The sequence below is a fragment of the Acartia tonsa genome, chromosome 1 (assembly GCF_053477335.1).
Source record: "Acartia tonsa isolate MP-2025a chromosome 1, ASM5347733v1, whole genome shotgun sequence".
Lineage (NCBI taxonomy): Eukaryota > Metazoa > Arthropoda > Copepoda > Calanoida > Acartiidae > Acartia > Acartia tonsa.
Window position 1 is genome coordinate 19,071,003 of NC_137260.1, and position 23,291 is coordinate 19,094,293.

At 31.1% G+C, this 23,291-nt stretch overlaps 1 protein-coding gene across 1 annotated transcript; it reads right to left on the bottom strand.

Annotated features, from left to right (window-relative positions):
* Window positions 1-16,750: 16,750 nt before the first annotated feature.
* Window positions 16,751-21,205, bottom strand: LOC145314415 (uncharacterized). The gene is made up of 3 exons (XM_080154315.1): window positions 20,516-21,205; window positions 20,172-20,224; window positions 16,751-19,587 (listed from the first exon to the last, which is right to left on the bottom strand). The coding sequence occupies exon 3, from the start codon at window positions 19,005-19,007 to the stop codon at window positions 18,522-18,524; it is 486 nt and encodes a 161-aa protein (XP_080010441.1). The 5' UTR covers window positions 19,008-19,587; window positions 20,172-20,224; window positions 20,516-21,205; the 3' UTR covers window positions 16,751-18,521.
* Window positions 21,206-23,291: the final 2,086 nt, after the last annotated feature.

A 23,291-nucleotide genomic window follows, 5' to 3' on the forward strand; every position in this document is an offset into this window, starting at 1 on the left:
ATTGTTAATAAAGTGCATGATTATGCGGCCAAATGTCATACATACTACCAACTCTTTAAATGCACAACCTTTGTCTTGTAGTTCTAACTGTGTATGATAATAAGTTGCCGCTGTATAATTTTGCCAAGGTATTCTGCGTACTCTAATTATTAATGTTGCTCATCCAACATAGCAGAATGTCTTTATTTATGAAGTGGTGTTGAGCTAAGATTTGAACCAATCACCTAAACGATAACGAGTTTTTTTTTTTTTTTTTTTTTTTTTTTTTTTTTTTTTTTTTTTTTCTCATTGAAAAATTTATTAATTTTGTTTTGAAATATAAAGACAACACAAAATATTTTAGTATTTGATTTTTAAACTGTCTCCAAATATAACTAGATAATTTTTTTACAATATATTATAATATCGCTTGTTATCAATTTATGTGCTATTTTATAAACTGTACATATTAATAATCCAAGACTATGTGATTTAATTATGTATAGTTTGTTCTTTTTTTTTATAAATTAATTTATTTCAATATAATTACAAAGAACATGAAATAAACTATAATATTTTTGGATTTTTTTATAATAAAATACAGTAAAATATTTCGCATTAATGAAACAATATGTTTAATATTTTGTTTGTATTAACAGTTAAAATTTTACTTCATTGGAAAAAAAACATTTTTAGGTTTGAAAGTAAGTAATATTATCTTTATATTGTAAAAGAAAATTCAAAAATTCAGATGCAATGTTAATATATGAAGAAGTTTTTTCTAAAATTTTTATGGCAAATTGGGCAACAAAAAGAGTTTGAGAGTAGCAATTATTAACAGTCCATTTTTTTATAGCTTCGTCCTTGCTAGATTTCAATGCTCTGTCTTTGGCTACTAAAATGATTGTTGAAATTTGAAGAAAATCTTTATCATTGAATTGAGGATAAATGATGTTAAAAAGGAAAAAGTTTTCTTTTAAAAAAATGAATTCTGGATTCCCATCATTATATTTTTGGTCTAGAAATAGTGCCAATGCATGAATAAAGTACTTAGCAAAATAGCAATAAAAAATCCCATGTTCGGTTGTTGATTCTGCATTGCATTTTGGACAAATAGCATTGTCAAGTAAGCCAAAATGCATTAACTTTTTTCTGCTTACAAGGGTTCTATTAAGCTGTTCTACTAAGAAAGATTTATAATGCAAAATTATAGGTAATGACATTACTTTTTTAAAACTGTTTTCAAAACTTTCAATATCTGGAAAATAAAGACCATCTCTTTTCCTTGTTTTAATACTTGGGGCATGTTGATCGTATTTTTCTCTCTGCAACCATTTAAAATGCAATGATAAAATGGAAGGCTTAAAATCATTAACATTTATAAGAGGTAATCTTATCTTACTTAATTTCTTTTGGTCAATTGTATCTAGGCATAATATATTTTGTTTACTACTTATTACTTCTACATAAGATTGAAGTTTTTTAACTAGTCTACTATCTTGTATTAAAGTATGAATGTCAGAACGAATAGTCGGTAAAAGCATAATTCTATCTCCTATTATTCTGTGTTCAAGTAAATCGAACAAAGTTACAAGTGAGTTATCTGCTAAAATTTGTATCTGATTTTTTGTAAACCTCTTTGCCCAAAAAGAAGAAGCAATTAATGTTTTAAGCATTGTGTTTTTGTTTAATTCTAGATTTTTCAAAAATTGTACTGTTTTGTCAAAGTATATTTTGGTTGATCCTGGGTAGAGGAGTTTTAAAAATTTGCGATTTTTTTGTAGTGTCTTTACACCAAAATTGTTAAGTAAAAAATTGATGTCAACTTTGTAAAATTTTAGTAGTATACCCAGGGAAGAAGAGGGATATAGACGGGCATGGTTTAGGAGATGTAGCAGGCTTGGCATAAAAATTGAGATGCTTTGACTTTCGGGTTTTAAGATCTTTAAACCCCCCTGCCAAAGATTAAGCTCAATTTGTTTAGATGCAACCTTGTATCTGTAGCTTATACCTTCATTCGATTTAGATGACCACAAGAATTTAGACATAACTTTCCATAGTTTTTTAGTTTGAGTACTATTAGGTGAATATACACGAAAAATATGAAAACACATGGAATTTAAAAGTGACATGCAAAGGTTTCTACGTTTTATTATACTATAGTTACTAAATAGTGGATACTGTTTTGCCTTCCTATCTAGTTTTTGGATTAGTTCATCATAAGTTAGTTTTGCTCCTTGTGCCATATCAAAGGAAATAATTATACCAAGGTGTTTAAAATAAGGTTGAACTTTTCCAATTATATCTAGGTTAGCAGGTTCAATACCATTAGTTAATATCTTAGTTTTGGTGAAGTTTACTTTTAATCCAGTTGTTTCTTCTAATTTTGAAAGCAAGGTAAAAACTTTTTCAACATCTGTGTTATTTTTGAAGCAATAAAATTTCCAAGAATCATCTGCAAAAGCCGCTGCAGGTATAATTTTTGAATTTACATGCAAAGAAATGGCTTTAAATAATTTACTGTCAAGACATGACAAAAAAATATGATGAACAATATCATACAAAGTTGCAGCTGAAGGACCACCTTGAGGCGTCCCTAAAATGATATCAATAAACTCAGACACACATTTGTTAGCAATTGCTCTAAATCTACCCTTAGAAATCAAATTAATCCATGAATCAGCAAAGTTTCCACTAGGAAAGATATGCTTAAGTATTCTATGAAGCACTTCCGGTAAAACACGGTCAAAAGCACGTTGAATGTCAAATGAAACTAATTGTGCATTTATTTCGTGTTTTTTGATGTAGTTCATAGTAGCAGTCATTGAAACGCTTGCTGTGTGCATATGTCTTCCTGGTATAAAACCATGTTGATCAGGATGTACTATTTGGTCTAAATAAGGTTTAACTTTACAATTTAATGATTTAGAAGAAATCTTATACATAGTTTCCATCATGCAAATACCTCTCAGATTTTTTGCCAGTTTTGGATCAGATCCTTTTTTGTTGATAAAAACTATGTTGCGATCTTTTATACTTGAGAAAGGTGATTTATCAATGTCAATACAATGAATGTGGTTAAAGGCTCTAGTTGAGAAGTTAGGGACGAAATTAAAAAGAAATTCATAAAGAATTTTCGGTTCAGTGGAGATTCCTGGACAGCTATTGTTTGACATTGATTTTATCACATCTCTATACTCTTTAGTTGTACATAGAGGAGAAGAAAGTGTTGTTATTTTTGGGTACATTTCATCTAAGCTAATGTCAAATTCTGTTAATAATGTATCTAAAGAAGAGATAGGAACATTAGAAGGTGCAACTATGTCTGCATGCATTTTACTTAAATGTTTTACAATGGTTAATGGATCATTTGTTAGTACATTATCAATAATTAAGTTATGCTCATTTTTAGTTTTTCTACGACAATGACTGAAGGTGTAAGAGTTATTATTGCCATCTAATATCAAACCTCTTAAAAAAGCAGTTTCTGCTCTTATAAAGGATAAGTTTCTAAAAAATTCTTGCTGTTGGCTAATCAAAATTTTGATTTCATCAATTTTTTTAAGGTTTTTATATTTATCTAGATCTGCATAGAGCTTTGAAATTTCTTTGTCAAAATCTTGTGTTTTGTTAAAAGAATTAAACTTCAGTTTTGAGAAAAATTTATCATGATGAATTTTTAGGTGTTTAAGTAAAGCAAAAAGTACTGATAAATCTTTATATTCTGGTTTGTTAAATGAGAAATCTATGTCTACATTTTCCTTATTTTCAGAGTAAAATTCGAATTCTTTTCTTGTACTTTCGTCTGCATTGTCAAATAGAAAAGTAGCTGTTTCTTTTTTCATAAGCTCTATGAAATCAGGGATTTTAAAAAGATGTTTTTGCCAGCTGGGGGGGTTATAGACATACTTTTTTTGTACACCAACAGTAAGGGTTTTATGATCAGAGAAGGAGTTATATTTAAAGCTTAAATGATTGAGGTTAGTATTGTTAGAAAAGCAGTAATCAATAACAGACATGCTTGTAGATCTTTCCCCCCTCCCCCTCCACGTGCAATCAGTTTGCATGTTCAGTTTTTTAGCAACATCAAATAAATTGTATTTATCTACAAAGTTTAGTAAGGCACGTGCTTTAGTTCTATGCTCTGGTCTACTAAAACTAATATTCATATCACCTATAAGTGTAAAATTGGTAATATTTCTTTTTAAAAGAAAATTGTCTATTTTTCTTAGGATTTGAATTGTAGATTCTGTATCACAAGGCAAATAAACAGTAATAATTTCAAATTCAGATCCTTTAGAAATAACTTTAGCATACATAGCATGAGCAGAGGAGATGACATGAATATTTGTTTTATCAAAAGATATACTTTTGTCACAAAACATGAAAATCCCTGCCTTTGGTTTAGGTGAACATGTTTCACCCACATAATCCATATTTGGAGGAAGTTTTAATTGTTTGTGATCAGCATCTAATTTAGTCTCTAAACATATGTATAAAGATGGAATATATTTAGCACTAGATACTAGTTCTCTAATTTTGGTGGGAACGCCTTTCATTTTATTTTTGCTCCTTGAATGAATGCCTAACCCCATAACATTAGCACAAACAATGTTAAATTTTGCCATAATTTCTTATTGAGAGATATGGCGCCCTCAAAATCTATCGTATATAGACCCTTAGTTCAATTTACTATAAAGAATAGAGAAGCCTTGAACTGTGGCAAGTAGTGTGAATATGATAATACCAAAGCCCAAATATCGGACTATAATACACAAGTTTAGTATAATGTAAATAAAGGAAACAATATTGTGTTCATACAAAACAGGAACAGTGCAATATTAAACATTACAATATTAATTTGAGATTTTTATGTTAATATTTACTTCTTAGTAGATAATACATTATTTACCTTTTGTGTTTTGTATGAACACTTTCATGACGCATTTATAGGATTAAATAATCAAATGAAACAAGGATGACAACATCCATAAAAGCGAAGCTCTGAAATGAAAGAACAAACAAACATTAACGCTTGTAGAAAGTCAGAACTGAAGAAATATTAAGTCTATACAAAATTGTAAGTACATTTGTTGCATAGCTGATTAAATACCAATTACTGTTTAAGGACATACTGACGTTTTTAGAACTTTATTATTGAGATGCTTCGCTTATAAAATTGTACCTTGTTGTAATAGGAATCAGTATTAAAAAATAGATGAATGGGTTAATTTTAGCATACAAAAATTTGTTGTCAAAATGTAAAAAAAGAAAAAGAAAAAAAAACAGCATGTTTTAAATGAATGTATGGACTTTCTTGTAACGATTATAGAGTTGCTACGATTTCTAAGTTGTACCTAACTGTTAAAGGAGTTAGCATGCAATGTTTGGAATAGATATGACAATTCTAACCTGTTTAAATTTTTGAAAGAGCTAACTGTTATGAACGTACGGACGGACGGACAGACCCTAATTATAGAAAAGCTTTGTCTTTAGAAACTAATGGCAGGAAATTAATATGGTGCATAGCAAAGCTTTATCGAGAAATACGTTTAATAGATTTATCTAACATTTTCATAAGAAATTAAAGGTTTTGTTGTGAGAAAAAAGAGAGAAAAACAGGACAGATTAATTTCCATAAGTTGTAATGTTTAATATTATTTTAATTGAACTAATTAAGTAAATTTTAGAGTAGCTTTACTTTTTAAGAGTATATTCTTGTTGGAGGCAATAATTCTGTAAGCTGGGCTGGAGCAGGGGGTGTGCCGATCTGGGATGGAGATACTGCAAAGGGTATGACAGGACATAGCATAGGTGGCACAATAAGGGTTATTTGGTTGTGCATAATTGAGGTCAGATTTGTGGTTGGTGTTACAGGGAGGTTGTCTAGTGCATGATTTGGTGGTATTGAGGTTGGATAATCATGCATATCTGTACCCTCCGACCTGTAACTCTGTTCTGGTGTGCAGGAACCTGAAAAGGAAGGCCTAGTGCCCTTAGCTAAGGGTGTATTAGGCCTAGCATCTTGAAGTGTGTGTGTTGGCGGTGAGGGTTGTCTGTCTGTGTCCGGCTGTTCAGTCTCGTTCTTATCTCTATCATTGGGCGGAGGTGGCAATTTGTCATACTTGTGATATGACAGATTTTGTTTTCTTCTATGCCTCCGTCTACGCCGCTTAGATTTGTTAGGAGTACTTAATGTATATTCTGTACTTTCATTAGATGTTGAATGTGCAAGTTCCAACACATGATTTCTAACAATGTTTTCCAGCTGCAAAAAATATTCAGATTTGAATTCTGTGTCATTTAGAGGAATTACAAAGCCTCTCTTGTATAATTCTACGCATTTTGCGTCAGTGAAGCTAGAATAACTGCTATTTGACGCAAGTTGAAGGGAATATAGGGGCCCTAACTTTTCATCAAATGTAGTACAAAGAAAATTGTTTAGACTATATGAGTAGATTTGACCTTCCTGTTTGAGCCTATTCAAAATGACAGAGAGACATTTCACTTGATGTCTCAGAATTGGGTAACTGTTTAGGCAGTATAGTATAGGAGGTGCATTACTGCCTAAGTTGTGCTTTGCTATAGCAACTCCTGCTTTTCGGCATTCAGGATTGTAAAAATAGATGTTAGCAGCATTAGTTTTAGTTTTTATCACTGTTTTCACTAATCTAGGTCCACCAAAGGCGTAGCCAATAGAGGTGATGCTAGTGTTTTTAAAAGATTTTAGGCTAGGTATGTGTGCCGAGCTGCCTACATCATATAAGAATGGAGTTAGAGTGTCACTATCAAGTGTTACAGGCTCTGAGGGAAGATCATATCTTATGTTAAAATATCTGGTTGTCATTGTAAACTCGGCTTCTTGTTCTATAATGATATGTCTTAAGTGTGTGTTATCGAGCTTCAACTGTTCCAGCTCTGCAGACAAACCGCTCGCCATTTTTATGTAGATTTGTTAGGGATCTCTTTTGCAAATAACTGTTAATGTATGGGGGAAGGATATGCGTTGAATGTAGAAAGGGTTGGGTGTGAATGTTGGATGAGGGAATGCGGGAATATTAAGTTGACCGGGTTAGAAAGTATTAAATTACAAGCTAAATGTAACATATAGATGTATTTGAGTTTTTAAATTAACTGTTTTTTGTTGTAAAACAAGCACTTTTTACTTATGTTTTTGAAAAATTATTGTTCACTAATTAGCTTTTGTATATTAATTTTCACGTTTGGTCATTTTCTTGTTATTTTAAGTGTAGTATAGTCCTAAAGTGGGCTCTAGGAGCTAAGATATGTCACAAGAATATTATCATGTCTTTACAGGGGGAAAGACAAATTCACACTGATGAACGATAACGAGTAGATGCACAACATGCCAAGACAATCGCTGTTTTACTTAAATAGATAGATTAAATATTAGTTTAGAATATTACTATTATGTCAATTATCACAAAACAAAATTTTTAGTTTATCAAAGTCGCTTATTATCTGTTCTAATCCTTAGTTGCATAAATTTTTTTCGCATTCATAAATGTCAAGGCCGTAAAATTAATTAAAGGGAAAAAAAAAAGGGGCGTCCAAGCTTTTTATTTTGGGAGAGGTAAAAATTTTTTAGGGGGGGGGTAAAATGAAAAAATTTTTGGGGGTGCCAAAATCGTTTGGGGTGGGGGTAATCGCCCCATTACCCCCCCCCCCCCTTGGACGCCTATGTCAGCAATGACAAATGTGCCCAATATCAGCAAAGCTTTTTCAATAAATTTGCAAGTATGTAGTTTCATAGTTTATTTGAAAACTTTATTTTTATTTGTCAAGTTATTTGATGTTTTATGAATTCTACCCCTCAGGATAGAATTATGATAATTAGTGCAGAAATAAGGGAGAAAAAATGTCATATAATGTGCTTCAAAAATGCATTTAACTTCCTCTCTAAGTATATTGACCGAAAATAAACCCCCTTAAAAAGGAAAAATAACAATAATTTTTATCCAGCATGGCTCCAAATTCAATTTTCTCCAATAGATTAGAACCTTTTCTGATCAACACCTAAAAATGCAGGGATGGGGGACTTTTTACTCCATTAAGGATAATGCATAAAAAAGTAAGGACAAAAAATGCATTTACCGTTTACTTTCCCATCGTTGCTTTTAATTAATTTAATTATGTAAAATAACAACATGCAAGTAATTCTTTGTCATTAATATTCAAGATTCCATGTTTATTAGCAAGGACAAAGGAATAGGACTCTCCATCTATACGTATACTTCCTTAAATTCTTACATTTATACCAGCGACAATGGATATAGAATACGTGGATAATGTGTGAGTATCTCGCATACTCCAATAAAATGATTCTCACAGCTGGCTATATAACGATAAACCCCATTCTCCTTTTAAGACTTTACCCCTTCTCTTCCCCTAAACATGGAGGATCTTATTGCCCAATATCTGAGGACTATATTGGCAACCTAAATAACGCCAAAAATTCACCTGTCATAATATCCACGGTATTCTATATCCGTTGTTGGATATAAAATCTTTTTAAATATTCCATTCTTGAAGTGCATTTTCCCTTCCATGATTCTGTAACTAACAAAGATATCTTGATGTACCAATGACCGTATATTTTTATAGTATCCATCATAAAATACTTTTTTGTTCAGTTTATGTATATCATAAAAGTGTTTCCACAGACATACAAAAAATCTGGTATTCATCGACAGATTTCTTTCGACATGCTATTATATCGGGTTCTCCTTAACAGGGTAGCTTCTCATAGGTCCCGGGAAGGTTTATAACTATTTTCTGGGGAAGTGGGACACCCCCCCCCCAAAAAAAAATGAAAAATCCCCCCCCAAATTTTTTTTTAACTAAAATTAAAAATTAAAAAAAAAAAAATAAGAAATTGGGTTATCAAATTCTACTCTCCTCTCCTCAAGTGCCCCTAGAGGCCTCTAGGGGCGTAGCCGCTAGTATTGACTAAAACTAGGGTTCTTAAGGGATAAGACAATGGACTTTAGTTTGATATACAACCCCAGTTCTGAAAAACCAAATTAACTTTTCAGTTGATTAAAATTATTGGTTAAAAAGTTTGACACTTCTAGTTTTGGAACAAAAAGTATCAAAAGTTTTTGAGCCGACGAATAAGTCAACGTGATTATAAAACTTTGAGTACCAGTGTAATTTACAGTCCAATGTAACCTCCCTCACTGTATCGTATGGCCACAAGTATGATATCTATGCAAGAGAAAGGGGAAAACTGTCAAGATTTGACTTTTTAGGAATTGATGTTATCAATCTCCCACGTGTAAGACTTTAGACCCCTCTTTAGTTAGTAAGGTAAACTTAAAGTATTATTGTAAGTTTGTAAGATTCAGGAATATGTTATAGCCAACAAGCAAAATAAATCTAAAATAATATTTTGTCAGATAATAAGGTCGTCAATTCTACTAAGTGTTGCCTCCCAGCGACAGCTGAAAATCACGGATAGGTTTCAGGATTCTTTTTTCAATTAATTTTGTTGATGGTATAAGCTGGGAAGGATTATTTTTTTGTTGTTGTAAATTTGTGCGTTATACTCTAGCCATTTACCTCTTTTGCACATAGTCATAGTAAATTTGGATGTTTTAATTTGCACATAGTCATAGTAAATTTTGATGTTTTAATTATTTTTCTTCTCTAACTAACACCTTGCAGTAAATAAAAGTTTTCTATTCCTCCAAAAGGATTTTTACCTTTGGAAAGGGGGTCAAAGACACTAAAAGGAAAATGCAAAAATGATCAAAAAGATGTAAATCAAAACTAGTGGTTGAGGGATTTTAAAGGTTTTTTATTCTTCTTGAAGTGAGAAAGGAAATTTGACCCCGGGGCGACATACTGACAACACTAATATTAGAGCAGGGCGATCTTTTACTTTTTAAAAACTTTAAAATATAATAGTGAATACGGCCTTTGAGGGATACATGATTTTAATTTGGAAAATAGGTTCGGTTTCTTGAAGGTCCCCGCCCCCCTCCCCATCAAAAAATAGTTATTAAAAACAAGCCTTTAACCATAATAATCTTCACTTTAAAGCCTTCCCCTTTCGTTAACCCCCTAAAGGTACAACTCCACCCATAAAAAAACCTTAGCACTCCTCTGGCTTTGGGCAAAAAAATCTATTCTGGGAATGACTTTCATGCGTTTAGCATCGACTCAAACTAATGTATGTAAATTCCCTAAAATCAGTACACGCTATTAATTGGCTAATGCAAGGATAACCCATTCAAATGTTGATATATTGTACAAATTTAAAACACGAATTGTAATAATTTTAAAAGTTAAGAAGGTAGCAATTGCAACCCTATTATATCTCTAAAATATAGCCTACGATTTCGAAACCTACTGATTTGAACCGATTAATTTCTTCTTTTTATTAAACTTCACATGGGTCCCGGAATGGTTTCAGGATATTGCTTTGTAGATAAAAGTCGTAGCTCGTAGATGCTAGGGTTGAAGCTGCTAGTAACATAAAATGTACCAACCCATTTTAGGATCACGTGGCGCATTTTAATGAGGCTCAAAATTTTTTTTACAGAAAGGAAAACTTGTGTCCTAAAAAAGTAGCTTCGATTATCAAAACTAATTGAAAGACTTGTAAAATAGTTCGTTACATCAAAACATAAATCGTTTGTTTTACTACCTTATATACATAACCATGGGGTGGTAAATATTCCACCCATTTTTAACCAAGACATCCTTGGAACATTAAAATCTCATCATCTCTTAGGGCTGCTTAGGGATAAAAGGAATGGTCAATTGTTTGCTTTATGATTTCCAGACTCATTTTCTAAAATTTACACTTTGATTGCAAGTCCTGTGCATTAAAATCCTATATGTTAGTATTTGAATTTGCTAGATAACACACTGTAAATGTGTATCATTTTTGTAATATTATTTTAGGTTCAGGGCCCTCCTAACAAAATCCAAATTAGCTTATTCCTTGATTTCTGAGTATGTTCTTAAAGAAAAGGAAGGTTGGTAATAGTTAAAAGAAAAAAATCCACGCTGCTTAAGGGTAGATTTTTCTAAAAAACAAGGAAAGAAATTTTTGATGTTTTCGAAAATCAATTCATTTAACTTTAACATACATATGTACATACACTTATAACTAAAACAAAATTTTTTAGCTGGACAAAGTGTTTCAAAAATCAGCCATGTGACGTCATAAAAATGAGAGAGAAGAGGAGTAGTGGGAAGAAAACCCCTAAAAAAGAGATAGATAATTCCCCATTTTTATGACGCCACAAGACTGATTTTTTGAGACACTTTGTACAGCTACCAAAATTTTAGCACTCTCCCTTATGTTACTGAATCCTCGCCTCTAGCCTCTATGTTGGGTGAAAGAGCCCCTTAAATTTTTGTTTTATTTCCAAAAAAAGTTAACCTCTTATTTTGGCCATTACTATCCCCCTACCCCAACAACCTAACTTCAACCAATACGAAGCTTCACCATGAAAAACGGTCAAGCAGTTAAAAAGTATGAAACAACAATTTTTTGATTTTTATTTTATAATAATGTTCCTGTCCTCGAGTATAAAATAAAAGAAAAGCATCAAGGGGTTCACTTTTTGCGAAAACTTTTGACGTTAAATGAAATTTAAGTATTATTAAAGATTTTTTGTTACATAGGATTATACAATTAAGGGTTGAAAAAAGTTTATTATGACAATACCTGTCATTAAGAATACCCTAAAACATTGTTAAAATTTTAGGTTTTTAAAAGTAATGAATTAAAGAAGGTGTATTAACTTTTTTTGCTTTTTATTTAAGATAGCTAGCCGGTTCTTTTAGTAAGTAGTAGATGTAAAATTTTTCATAGAATTCAGATATGCAATCGGTTTTTTTGTAGACCTCTTATTTTTGAAGTAATTTAAGTTTTTAAAAAATAATTATGTCGGTTTTAAGGTACTAAAACGCAACAAAATAAAAGAAGAAAATTGCCAGTATGAACAAAAATAGTAAGATCTTTAATTTGACACCTTACTTTTAAAATTTTGTTGAGTAATTATTGAAAAAATCTATTTTTTTAACTTCGGTTTAATAAAAACTTTAAACCTAAATATTTTCTCAAACAGACATAAAAAATATGGGTTCATATATACCTTTAGAAGCAGAAAAATATTACAAATCCATTATAAGCAAAATTGAAAAAGTTTTATAAAACTATAATAAAAAATATAAGTTTATTTTAAGAATCATAATTTTCGGCTTTAAAGGGTTGACTTGAACAAAACCTGTACAAAGATCAGCTGAAATAAATTTCCTATTCGAGCCCTAGTTTCCTAAAGTGTACAGCAGATAACCCAATTATTGCAGACCCTATTTTCAGCGACTCCGGTAAAATGGAAAAGCGATTTAATGTATAAACGATTTATACATTAACAATTCAAAAATTTTAATTTTCCAAATTTTGATTTTTTTTGAAGTTTGAAGCTTTTTTAGCTAGTAGCAAATATTGAGATAGGACGTGGAAGCTACGCACACTTTCGGAAACTAAATTCAGTTCATCTGTACAAAACCTAAACAAATGTACATACACTGTAACAGATATTTTTTAAACACAAGAAACAATAATGCATTTTTAACTGCATTGTTTTGAAGTTTATAAACAGACTGAAGCAAATTTGTTCATACTTTTTCATTCTTTACATGTTATGTAAGTATCACTATTTTTATTGTAGTATCTATTGTATATATTGTATGAACATTATCCTTTTTTTTGTCAATTCTATTGGTTAAGTTTTGAGGTGAAGCTTCATGATTCGTCAATTTGTGAGATTTTTGATTGGCTAGTTTAATAGTTAAAATTAAGTGTGGCCTGTAAAAATATAATATTTTAGGCCATTTTTATTTTTTTAAGTTTTTACTTTTTTTCAATTTTGCTTAGAATGGATTCGTAATATTTTTCTGATTATAAAGGTATATATGAACCCATATTGTTTTTGTCTGTTTGAGAAAATATTAAGGTTTAAAGTTTTTATTAAACCGAGGTTAAAAAAATAGATTTTTTCAATAATTACTCAACAGAATTTTAAAAGTAAGGTGTCAAATTAAAGATCTTACTATTTTTGTTCATACTGGCAATTTTCTTCTACTACTTACTAAAAGAACCGGCTAGCTATCTTAAATAAAAAGCAAAAAAGTTAATACACCTTCTTTATGGTAAGGTCTGCCTGACAGTTAAGCAAAGAATCGTACAAAATTTAATTTGATAAAATAAAACATTTATCGTTTTTTTTCTATGTAAATCATGTATTGAGACTGTAGCGTAAAACGTAGCCCATCTGCTATTCGTGGGAAGGTGACCTATTCTAAGCACAGCCCAAACTGCGTCATAACCAAAGACATTAAATATGTGACTTACAGCTGTTCTATGGAGGAATGTATTGGCCTAAAACTGATGCAATAAGGATCAGCAGACAATGATCATGTAATCAAATGGTCAGTTATCTGCAAATGAGGTCTATTTTTTTTTTAACAATTATTAAGATCTAAGATATTAATAAGATAATTATTATGAAAGGAAGAACGGAATACTTATAGAGCTGCTGATCATCGTAGAAAAGTACATTACAAAGGAGGGAATTCCTTGCTTTCAAGTTAAGACTAATAATGAAAATCTAATTGGAAAAGTTTAACTTTATCGCAATATCCCACCAGAAATGATTACTGATCCAATTTTTAATCCCTTTTTATGTTTTATTATTTCTCTTGAGGGCAACAATGAAATAAAAATAAATTATAAATCAAATTACCCTAGTAATAACAAAATTGTAAAACAAAATTATATTAAGTTATTAAGCCAGCGATTGAAAAAACGTGTTTTTATTTTATTTTAGGTTTCAGTATAATTCACAGCAAAATATTCTAACCATCCCTAGAAAAAAACCAACGGCTACCAAAACCATGTACGAAAAAAACTTTAAAAGCTAGTGTTTCAGCCACTAGAAATTCAAATTGTACCAAAAGGATAGAGGATCAAAATAATATCATGGAAAAATGCTTTAACTTTATCTTTGATTTGTTTTACACCCTAACTTTTATTTGGGAATGGTGTAAAAGGGGGGGGGGGGTTAAGAAAGTATCTGTAATATATGGTAGAAAGCAAACCTTTTCTATAATCAAGATATGTTTTTATCTACCGCGTCCATATAGATTATACATAATTGTTTGCGTTATATGATTGTCCCATACATTGAAAACTTTCCTTACTTCTTTAGGATAATCTATCTCTTGCAAATTCCATTTGATAGACCATTGTTATTTATGTCAGTCTTGTTATTTCTTACTTTTACTTTCGAATAAAAAATTTAAAAACACGTTTAACTAATTTTAAAAATATTCTAAGATTAAAAAATATTGATCACTTTAACATGTTCATTAGCGAAGCTACTTTAAAAGTCATCGTATATGTATGTCTGTCCTTATGTCTGACTGTCGGTAATGACAGAGTGGGCCGATGTTTATTATCTATTCCTCTACTATCCAATACCATCACTTTACCAATGGCTGTAGAATATACGTGGATATTATGTCAGAGGAAAAATTGTCGTCAGTTTAGGTTGCTGATATGGAACTTATTAGTCAGTTCGTTCATCCAGTAGGAGAGGTATAGATAGGGTAAATGGGGTGGAAGGGAGGAACCGTTATTTCAGCCCGCTGTGAGTTTCACTTTATCTTGGGAAATTTTTTTTTATTAAAAGTGAAATCGCAAAAATTCAATTAATAAAATGAATGAATATCCGTTTCTGTTACCAAAATTAAAACAAAGAAAAAGAATTTTAATATTTAAAATGTAAGTTGCTACATTTTTAATTAAACAAATTACTTTTCCTATTTAATCTAACTTAAACACAAGTATAACAAACAAATAACAAGGATGATAACATCCATATGAAAGCGAAGCTCAACACATCAGACTGTCAGACAAATAAAAATTGACATCCATTTCTGAAAAAGTTTGATTTGAATGTGTCATTAAATATTTATAGAACTACGTTCTAACGTTTAAGGGATGATTTTAGGGATGCTTTGCATATTATTTGGTGAATAACCGCCCTTGGAATCACATTAAATCATGTAAAATATTTATGTACAAAATATCTAAAAACATTTAATGGACATACGGACTGTTGGGAAAAGAATAGAAAGTTGCTACGCTTTCTAAATAATATCTATATGTTCAGGAATCATCATGCAATGTTTGAAATCGGAAAGACAATTCTAACATGCCTAAATTTTCGATAAGAGCTATCAGTTACAGACGGACCGACCTCAAATGTAAAAATTTAAAAAACCTTCGCGTTTGAAATATAGGATAAAAAAACGATTTTAATGATTATTAAAATTTACCAGATTTTATTATGTAACTAGAGAAAATTTAATTATTACAGATAAAATTGTTAAATCAACTTCTGAATCATTTTTCATGGGTTTAGAGTACGTATTTAAGATCTAACAAATGGAGTTTCATAAAGATATACTAAATATATATTTAGAGCACAGCTACTCTACAATTTCATTTTTATCACCATTAGTTTATAATCATTTAATTTAGAGAAGTATAACATAATCTTGAACCAAATTGGTTATATCAAGACATTTACAAGCAAGAGTTTGAATTGATGGATGTTGTCATAATTTTTTTTTGCATGATTTTACTTTCTCCCTGATAATTTCTTTGTTTGCAGATTCAGTGTAAAATTTAGATCAGCAAAACATGCACTAAAAACAGCAAATTTTAGCAAAAGACTTATTAGTGTAAAAATTGTTTAGAATATTGTATTTTGAACTATTTTCCAGTGCGGCTTCGAAACAGATTAATATCCGCTGGATTAATACCGAATGTAAGCAATACTAAACAAATATTGTAGCTTATCATATATATAAAAGACAATTTTCTACGAATATTAAAAAATAATATTATTAATTTCAATATTTTTAGCCCGGGCCTTCGGCTAACAAAACTGGGGAATAGTCCCTTTCGTGACATCGCGCCTTGAGGGGCGATTTGTTGTATTTTTAAAATGGCTATAGGTTATTTTAGGTTAGGTTAGGTTATATTGGGTTAGGTGACTGCCCCACAGGGTTAGGTAATTGGCCACGCAGGGTTAGAGCCCCCCGCAGGGGCTAGAAATTGGAGAAAACATACTGTGAAAAATACGAAGAATCGCCCCTTAAGGCGCGATGTCACGAAAGGGACTATACCCCAAAACTGGTGACGTGTAGTAATAGCAAGAACAAACAACTAAATATTCTAATAAAGTGTATTAATTCAAGACAAGTTAAACATACAATAATAATATTAAATATAATAGCAAGTATTCACTTTTGGGTTCGTGCCGAGTTGCAGAGCAAAGGTCTTGCTCCGAAACGGTTGACACAAGAACTAAAAGCTAATATACAAAATACATACATTGCTCTCAAGTCAGGAAGAAAGGGACTATACATCACATTTCTCCCTGGCTTTAACATGAACATGGATTTCAAAACTGTAATATTTCAGATTGAATATAACAATATGTTTATTACATGTTAATTGACATATATATATTATAAGTAGCATTGAATGCTTATTAAATAGATAATAATTGATCTGGTATGACACCTGCCATATTTTTTTTTTTTTTTTTTTTATTTTATTTCCAGATCTTTAAACACTTCATATACATTTTTTTTATTATTTTAGAACTCTTTTGTGTTTTTTTTTTTTTTTATATATTCCTTTTTTCTTTATGTGTTTTCTTTTTTTTTTTGTTTCTTTTTAATATTTTTTTTTTTAAAAAAAAAACATTGATTAATATATAATCACTGAAAATGCATTGATTAACATATAATGCATTGATTAACATACAAAACATTGATTAACATAGTTATTATAAATGCATGATATAAAAAAAAACACTGATTAACATATAACCATCAGATTTAAAACATGGCATTATAGAGCATTAATATAAAACATTAATTTTGAACCTTTTCGAGACTACTACTGCCTCAACAAATATTTAATACATAAAATAAAATAAAATATGAATTAACACACATAAAACTATAATTATTCATAATCATTGATCATAATATTCATTTTCTTTTGCCAAATTTTTCTTGATAATAGTAGTATCATTCATATCCATCAATCCATCATTATCCATCAATCCATCAATCATCTCACAAATGACATAACCATACCAATGCTACAACACCACAAACGATATAACCATACCAGTTGACCTTAGCTTAGTTATAAACTTAGTTATAAACTGGTTTCCACTTAGCAACTGTGATTTTCTCAAACAACACAACAGCCATTCACCTCCACCACAAGAAGCCTCCAATCTCTTCAAAAAATTGGAATCGAATCCTTTCTAGCATCGACTCTAGCTACTTCCCAAAATTCACCCTTTCCTGATTCAAAATACGTTGCTGATCCTGCAGGTTAGCCAACCGAGCATCTAACTCAACCATTCTAGTAGCCAAACCTGCCAAATGTTTGAGGTCTCAGGTCAAAAATCAGAACTGCTGTTCACATTTATCATCCAGGAGATTATATCTATTGCATAGTCAGGCATGACTTAAGCCTAATAATGACAACCACAATAACTGCTATTAACATCTCTGTTAGAATCCAAAAATCGACATGTCATTCAAAATACAGAAACTGCCAATGATTTTCGTTATAACAATGATGCTACTGTCGACACTCCAACCAATGATAACGTTGAAAACAATGAACAGAAACAACAAACACAGAGAAAACTGCAGCCGAACAAAAGCAACCAAAACCTTCGCCATAGATTGATTCGAAATCTGATCCATTTCGTTTTTCAATACTAACTATCGACAAAAACACCAGCTATTGACAAGTAAGATATCCAACCTGGCAGTCAAATCTACAACAGCCACATCATCTTTAAGCCCCGCCTTCTTTAGAACAGCTAAAATTTCACTAACCAGCATTATACTTTGACTGCCCACTGTATTAACAACTTACAAATATCCGTTTTATCAGTCATAAATATATTTAAGATACAATGCATGCTATTTTAAAATTCTGCACAACTTCACAATAGCTTCTAGCCCATGGTGTATATCTCTGTTTATTATTATCTATCAACTAAATACTTCTCATTTTGACAACTGTAAATACATCTCTTTGTAGCTACCTGACTCACTGTGCATTTATTTGCATCATCCTGACACACTGTGCACATCTGTTCAAAATAAATATCAACATAATTCGTTTAGCTCTTTGTATCTACCTGACTCACTGTGCATTTATTTACGTTATTCTGGCACACTGTGCACATCTATTCAAAATGTTACAATATCAACATATTTCATTTAACTCAATGTTATTTCATTATCCTTGACATACGAATCCTCAATTTTCAAATTAAGCTTCAAAACTACTCTCCGACGTCTTATTATCCACAACTGTTGCTTAAATGCTTAAATTTAACACCTCCAAGTCTTCAAAACTTTTCAACAGTTATTATAAATCTAGCAATCTATAAATCTAAATTACTTTTCTTCTCCTTGGCAGCAGTTGGACTGTTGATTGGAGTACTTATAACAGGTTGAGAAAGGGTTGCAACAACAGTATCAACAGATTGACTTGCTTCAGTAGGATTATGATTATCACTATCACCAGTACCAACAGATTGACTTGCTTCAGTAGGATTATGATCATCACTATCACCAGTACTATCATTAGTTGCATATGATTTGCCACTACTGGTTGATTTAAGACTCTTCTTGCCAAGATCAGTAATAGTCTTCCCATATATAGAGATATCATATTCAAGCTCAAAGATAGCTTCATCAATCATTGTTTGCAAGATATCATATTCAAGCTCAAAGATAGCTTCATCAATCATTGTTTGCAAGTATTTAATCTGTAACATCATCAGCTCTAGTACATCATGAGGAAACATATTCTGTTGCACAATAGACAGAATATTAGTAAATCCATAAACTCCAGCAGCTCCATACATTCCAAATATGTTGTCAATCCAGCACAGGCTTCCTTTGGAGTTTTGTGCAAGCACTCAGTTGTTAGCTTCAGGTACTTTTCATGATCACTAAATCTCCTTATAGTTGCCAGAGAATACAGGAACCTTGAACTTAATATCTACCTTCCTGGTGATACTCCAAGCTTCTTGACCGCATTATTGTTTAGCTTCCTGTTTAGCATTCTGAACTTCAACAGACTTCACATCTAATCTATAAACAGATTCTACAGCAGCAATAGCATGTTTCACAATATTACTGACCCAATTACTAAACAATCATAAATAATGCTCCTTTAATATCGACAAAATTCAACATATAATCGGTCATGTACCATAGTGTATCCTGTACCAGCCTCCACTCTCTCTCCACCAACAATTCAACATATAATCGGTCAGAGCAAAGTGTATCATATACCAGCCTCCACTCTCTCTCACACCTTTTAACTATATCATAAAACAAAACAAATCACTCACCTACAAATAATACCAATGTCAACACAAAACAATGGCCAAATTCAAAACTATATTTCAGTCACCACCAACTACTTCTCTTGCGGCCGATCTAAAACAAAATACAATCATTTTAGATGCCAAAACTTATTTAATACATATTTTATTTTCACTCAACAAAATAAAATAATTTCTTTAACATGTATTAGTATATATAACACTAGCGGCTTCGCCCCTAGCCTCTAGGGGCTTTGCCACAAGAGATGACAACAACAAAAAATTCAAAAAAAAAATAAGAAGAATTAAAGAAATCTTCTACAAAAGAAATTTTCTACAAAAGAAATCTTCTACAAAAGAATTTTTCTTCAAAAGAATATTTCTACAAAAGAATTCTTCACCAAAAAAAAAAAAAAAAAAAAAAAAAAAAAAAAATGGGGGGGATTTTTTTGTTTTTGGGGGGGTTGGGGGTGTCCCACCCCCCAAGAAAATAGCTTAAAACCACCGCAGGACCAATAGGTATATACCCTGAAGAGTAGAATCCATTCGGTTCAGTGGTTACCGAGATCTTAAGCTTCAGACGGACAGACGGACAGACGGACAGACAGACGGACAGACATCGTTCTACTTTGTATTATAGATTAATCAAATGTATATCAATATTGAACATCATTAAAATCTTAACAAACTAAAACTCACCAACAGGTAATACTGTATCTCAACCACCACAACTACTCCTCTTTTCGACCAATCTAAAACATAATACAATTATTTTAGATGCCATACTTAAATGTTATCACTTAACAAATAAAATTTCAACATGTCTTCTTAAAAATGTATTAAGAAATATAATATTAATCAAATGTTTGTCAATAATCGAGCAACATAAAAATAATTCTTAATACAATATATTAGTCTAATACAGTAAAAAATTTACCTAATTATTCAATGAAATATCTGAATAATAACTTATATCATCCACAACTATTTTTATGTATTAGAATCTTGAAAGTTGAAGCACAACTAACTATTTTTCTCTATACCTGAGAGCACTTTCTTGCGCAGCTCAACTTTTGCGCATACAACGCCCAACTCCTGCTCATCATTGCTGCTACCTCTCTGCACCACCCCATCTTGCGCATACCAACTCCGAGAGACAGTGCAAACTTTCCTTGCCAAATTATTGCCCACCCCCCTTCTCCATGAAGAGAGACAGCTCCACTCAAATATCTAATGCATTATAACAATTTTGCTTCATGAAATTCTAAGCTTCATAAATAATTTTGCTGAATCAACATCACTAAATCGCAATATATACTATTCTATATCGAGTGTCCTTAATAAAATTTAAGCTTAAACAAAAACTTAACACATCCATTATAATTCCAAGTTTTAGTAGATTTCAATCCGCCCCTCAATATTCTTCCATTTTATTCTGATCCACCAAAACTTTCGCAATACGTTCATTATATTCCAAGTTTTTAAATAGATTGAAATCCGCCCACATCTATTCACTTTAATTTGATTCATCCAAAATTGAGCAACACATAATGTTTCAATTTCAAGTTTGAGTGCAATTTGATTCACCACCCTGTGTTATTATATAATTGCTTCTCCTATAATTAGGTTTGGTCCGCCCATCCATACGACCATTTTGATTCACCACCCTGTGTTATTGATATATTTGTTTTTTTTCTATAATTAGATTCGGTCCGCCCATCCATACTTTACATCTATCTACTTTTTGTATTTCGAACTTTACATGGTGATTTCTGCAGCAGATAGATACAATTAGAAAACGTAGCAACACTATAATCATTTCTATGACGTTCGTACTTCCATTTGTAAACATGTTGATTTGACCACAAATTTCTATATGATCTAATTATCCGATTGTATACTAATTCCGGGAACAACAAAATTCAACATTATAATCGAAACAGTTAAAATATCTAATTATCCAATAATTTTATATGATCTAATTATCCGATTGATTCGGTGTATATTGATTCCTGGAACAACAAAGCACAATACTTTATGATTGCGGTGTCAATAATTTCATATGATCTATTTATCTGATTGTTTTGATGTATATTGATTTCTGGGACAACAAAGTACAATATTTTATGATTACAGTGTCAAGCATCCAATCACCCTTCAGACAACCAACACTCTGAGATGCACAACCTTTTTCGAGAAATTTTAACTGTGCATGGTATTGAATTGCGCCTGTTTTAGCCCAAGGCATTCCCTCACTCTAACTATTTACTTCTAACTATTTACTTCATTTACTTCAAGTATCTGATATAGTAGCAGTGAGAACCATTTTTAACTTTGTTAGTTATGACTCAGTGTCAGACCGAGATTTAAACCTATCACCTACCCAACGACAAGTAGATGTGCTACGTGTTAAGCGGTTTACAAGCGAAGCCACTCTAAAAGCAAGTTCATAAAATGTAAGTAAAACATCAATCTGTATCAATCAGTTCTTTTTTAACAAATTTACTTACAATTTTACATCGACTCTTATACACTTATTTTCTCAGTTTTGACACTATACAAGTGTTGATGTTCGTTTGTCCTACCATTCAATGCTTCGCTTTTGTTAATGTTGTCTTCCTTGTTTTTTACAAAAATTATTCAGTTCTGACACTATGCAAGTGTTGATGTTCGTTTGTCCTACCATTCAATACTTCGCTTTTATTAATGTTGTCTTCCTTGTTTATTACAAACAAATTTGCTTACAATTTTGCATTGAATCTTATACGCGTATATTCTGATTATTTAATTTTGACACTACACAAGTGTTGATGTCCATTTGTCCTGCCATTCCATTGCTTCGTTTTTACGGATGCTGTCATCTTTGTTTTTATACATCATATCCGAAAACGTTTCAATTACAATAGAAGTCATATATAAGTCAAACTAAACTTGCACATTTAACCACCAAGTCTAAACAACACATTTAGTATTAATCTATATTGCATCACCCATCATTGGATATAGATATACACAATAGACATCTCTTCCCTACACAATCCTATATATAATAGATCTATTGTCAAAACTTGCACAAAGTTTTATTTTCAACAAACATCCATAAATAATATATCCATTGTACACACATCAACAAGTTTTCTCTAAATCCATAAATAATATATCCATTGTACACACATCAACAAGTTTTCTCTTCTCTCCATACAAATATTTCCAATAACATTCATTTCCTACTATACAAATATTTCCGATAATTTATTCATATATATATAATATGTCCATTTCAATTCTGCACACATATCATAATTAATCCACATATAATATGTCCATTGTACAATCCAATTCTACACACATATCTCTCACTCACTCTCTCTCTCTCTCTCTTTCTCACATCATAATCAAATACTGAATAACAATTTTTGCTTCATTAAAAATTTTTGCTGAGTTATGCATTCCAATCTTAAATCGCCATTTAATTGTTTAAAATAAATCTAGTTAAATCCACAAAAATTCCGCCCACCAATCAAATATCACATTCTACTGATCATGATGACAAGTATGTATCAATCCAAATCAACGTAAATTCAAAAACAAAACAAACAAAATTTCTGTTCTATCTATAATAGAAATTTCGTACTATGAATAATATATCACAGATCAAAGATCACATATCTATCTTCACGCAAGTACAATCGTTATTATTCATAGCACATTTTAACCATATTCAAAATATTTTGTTTCCATACATATAAACTTAAGAGTAGCTTTACTCTTATTTATACATAAACCGCAATATAATTGTTTTAAAATTAAATACTTAGA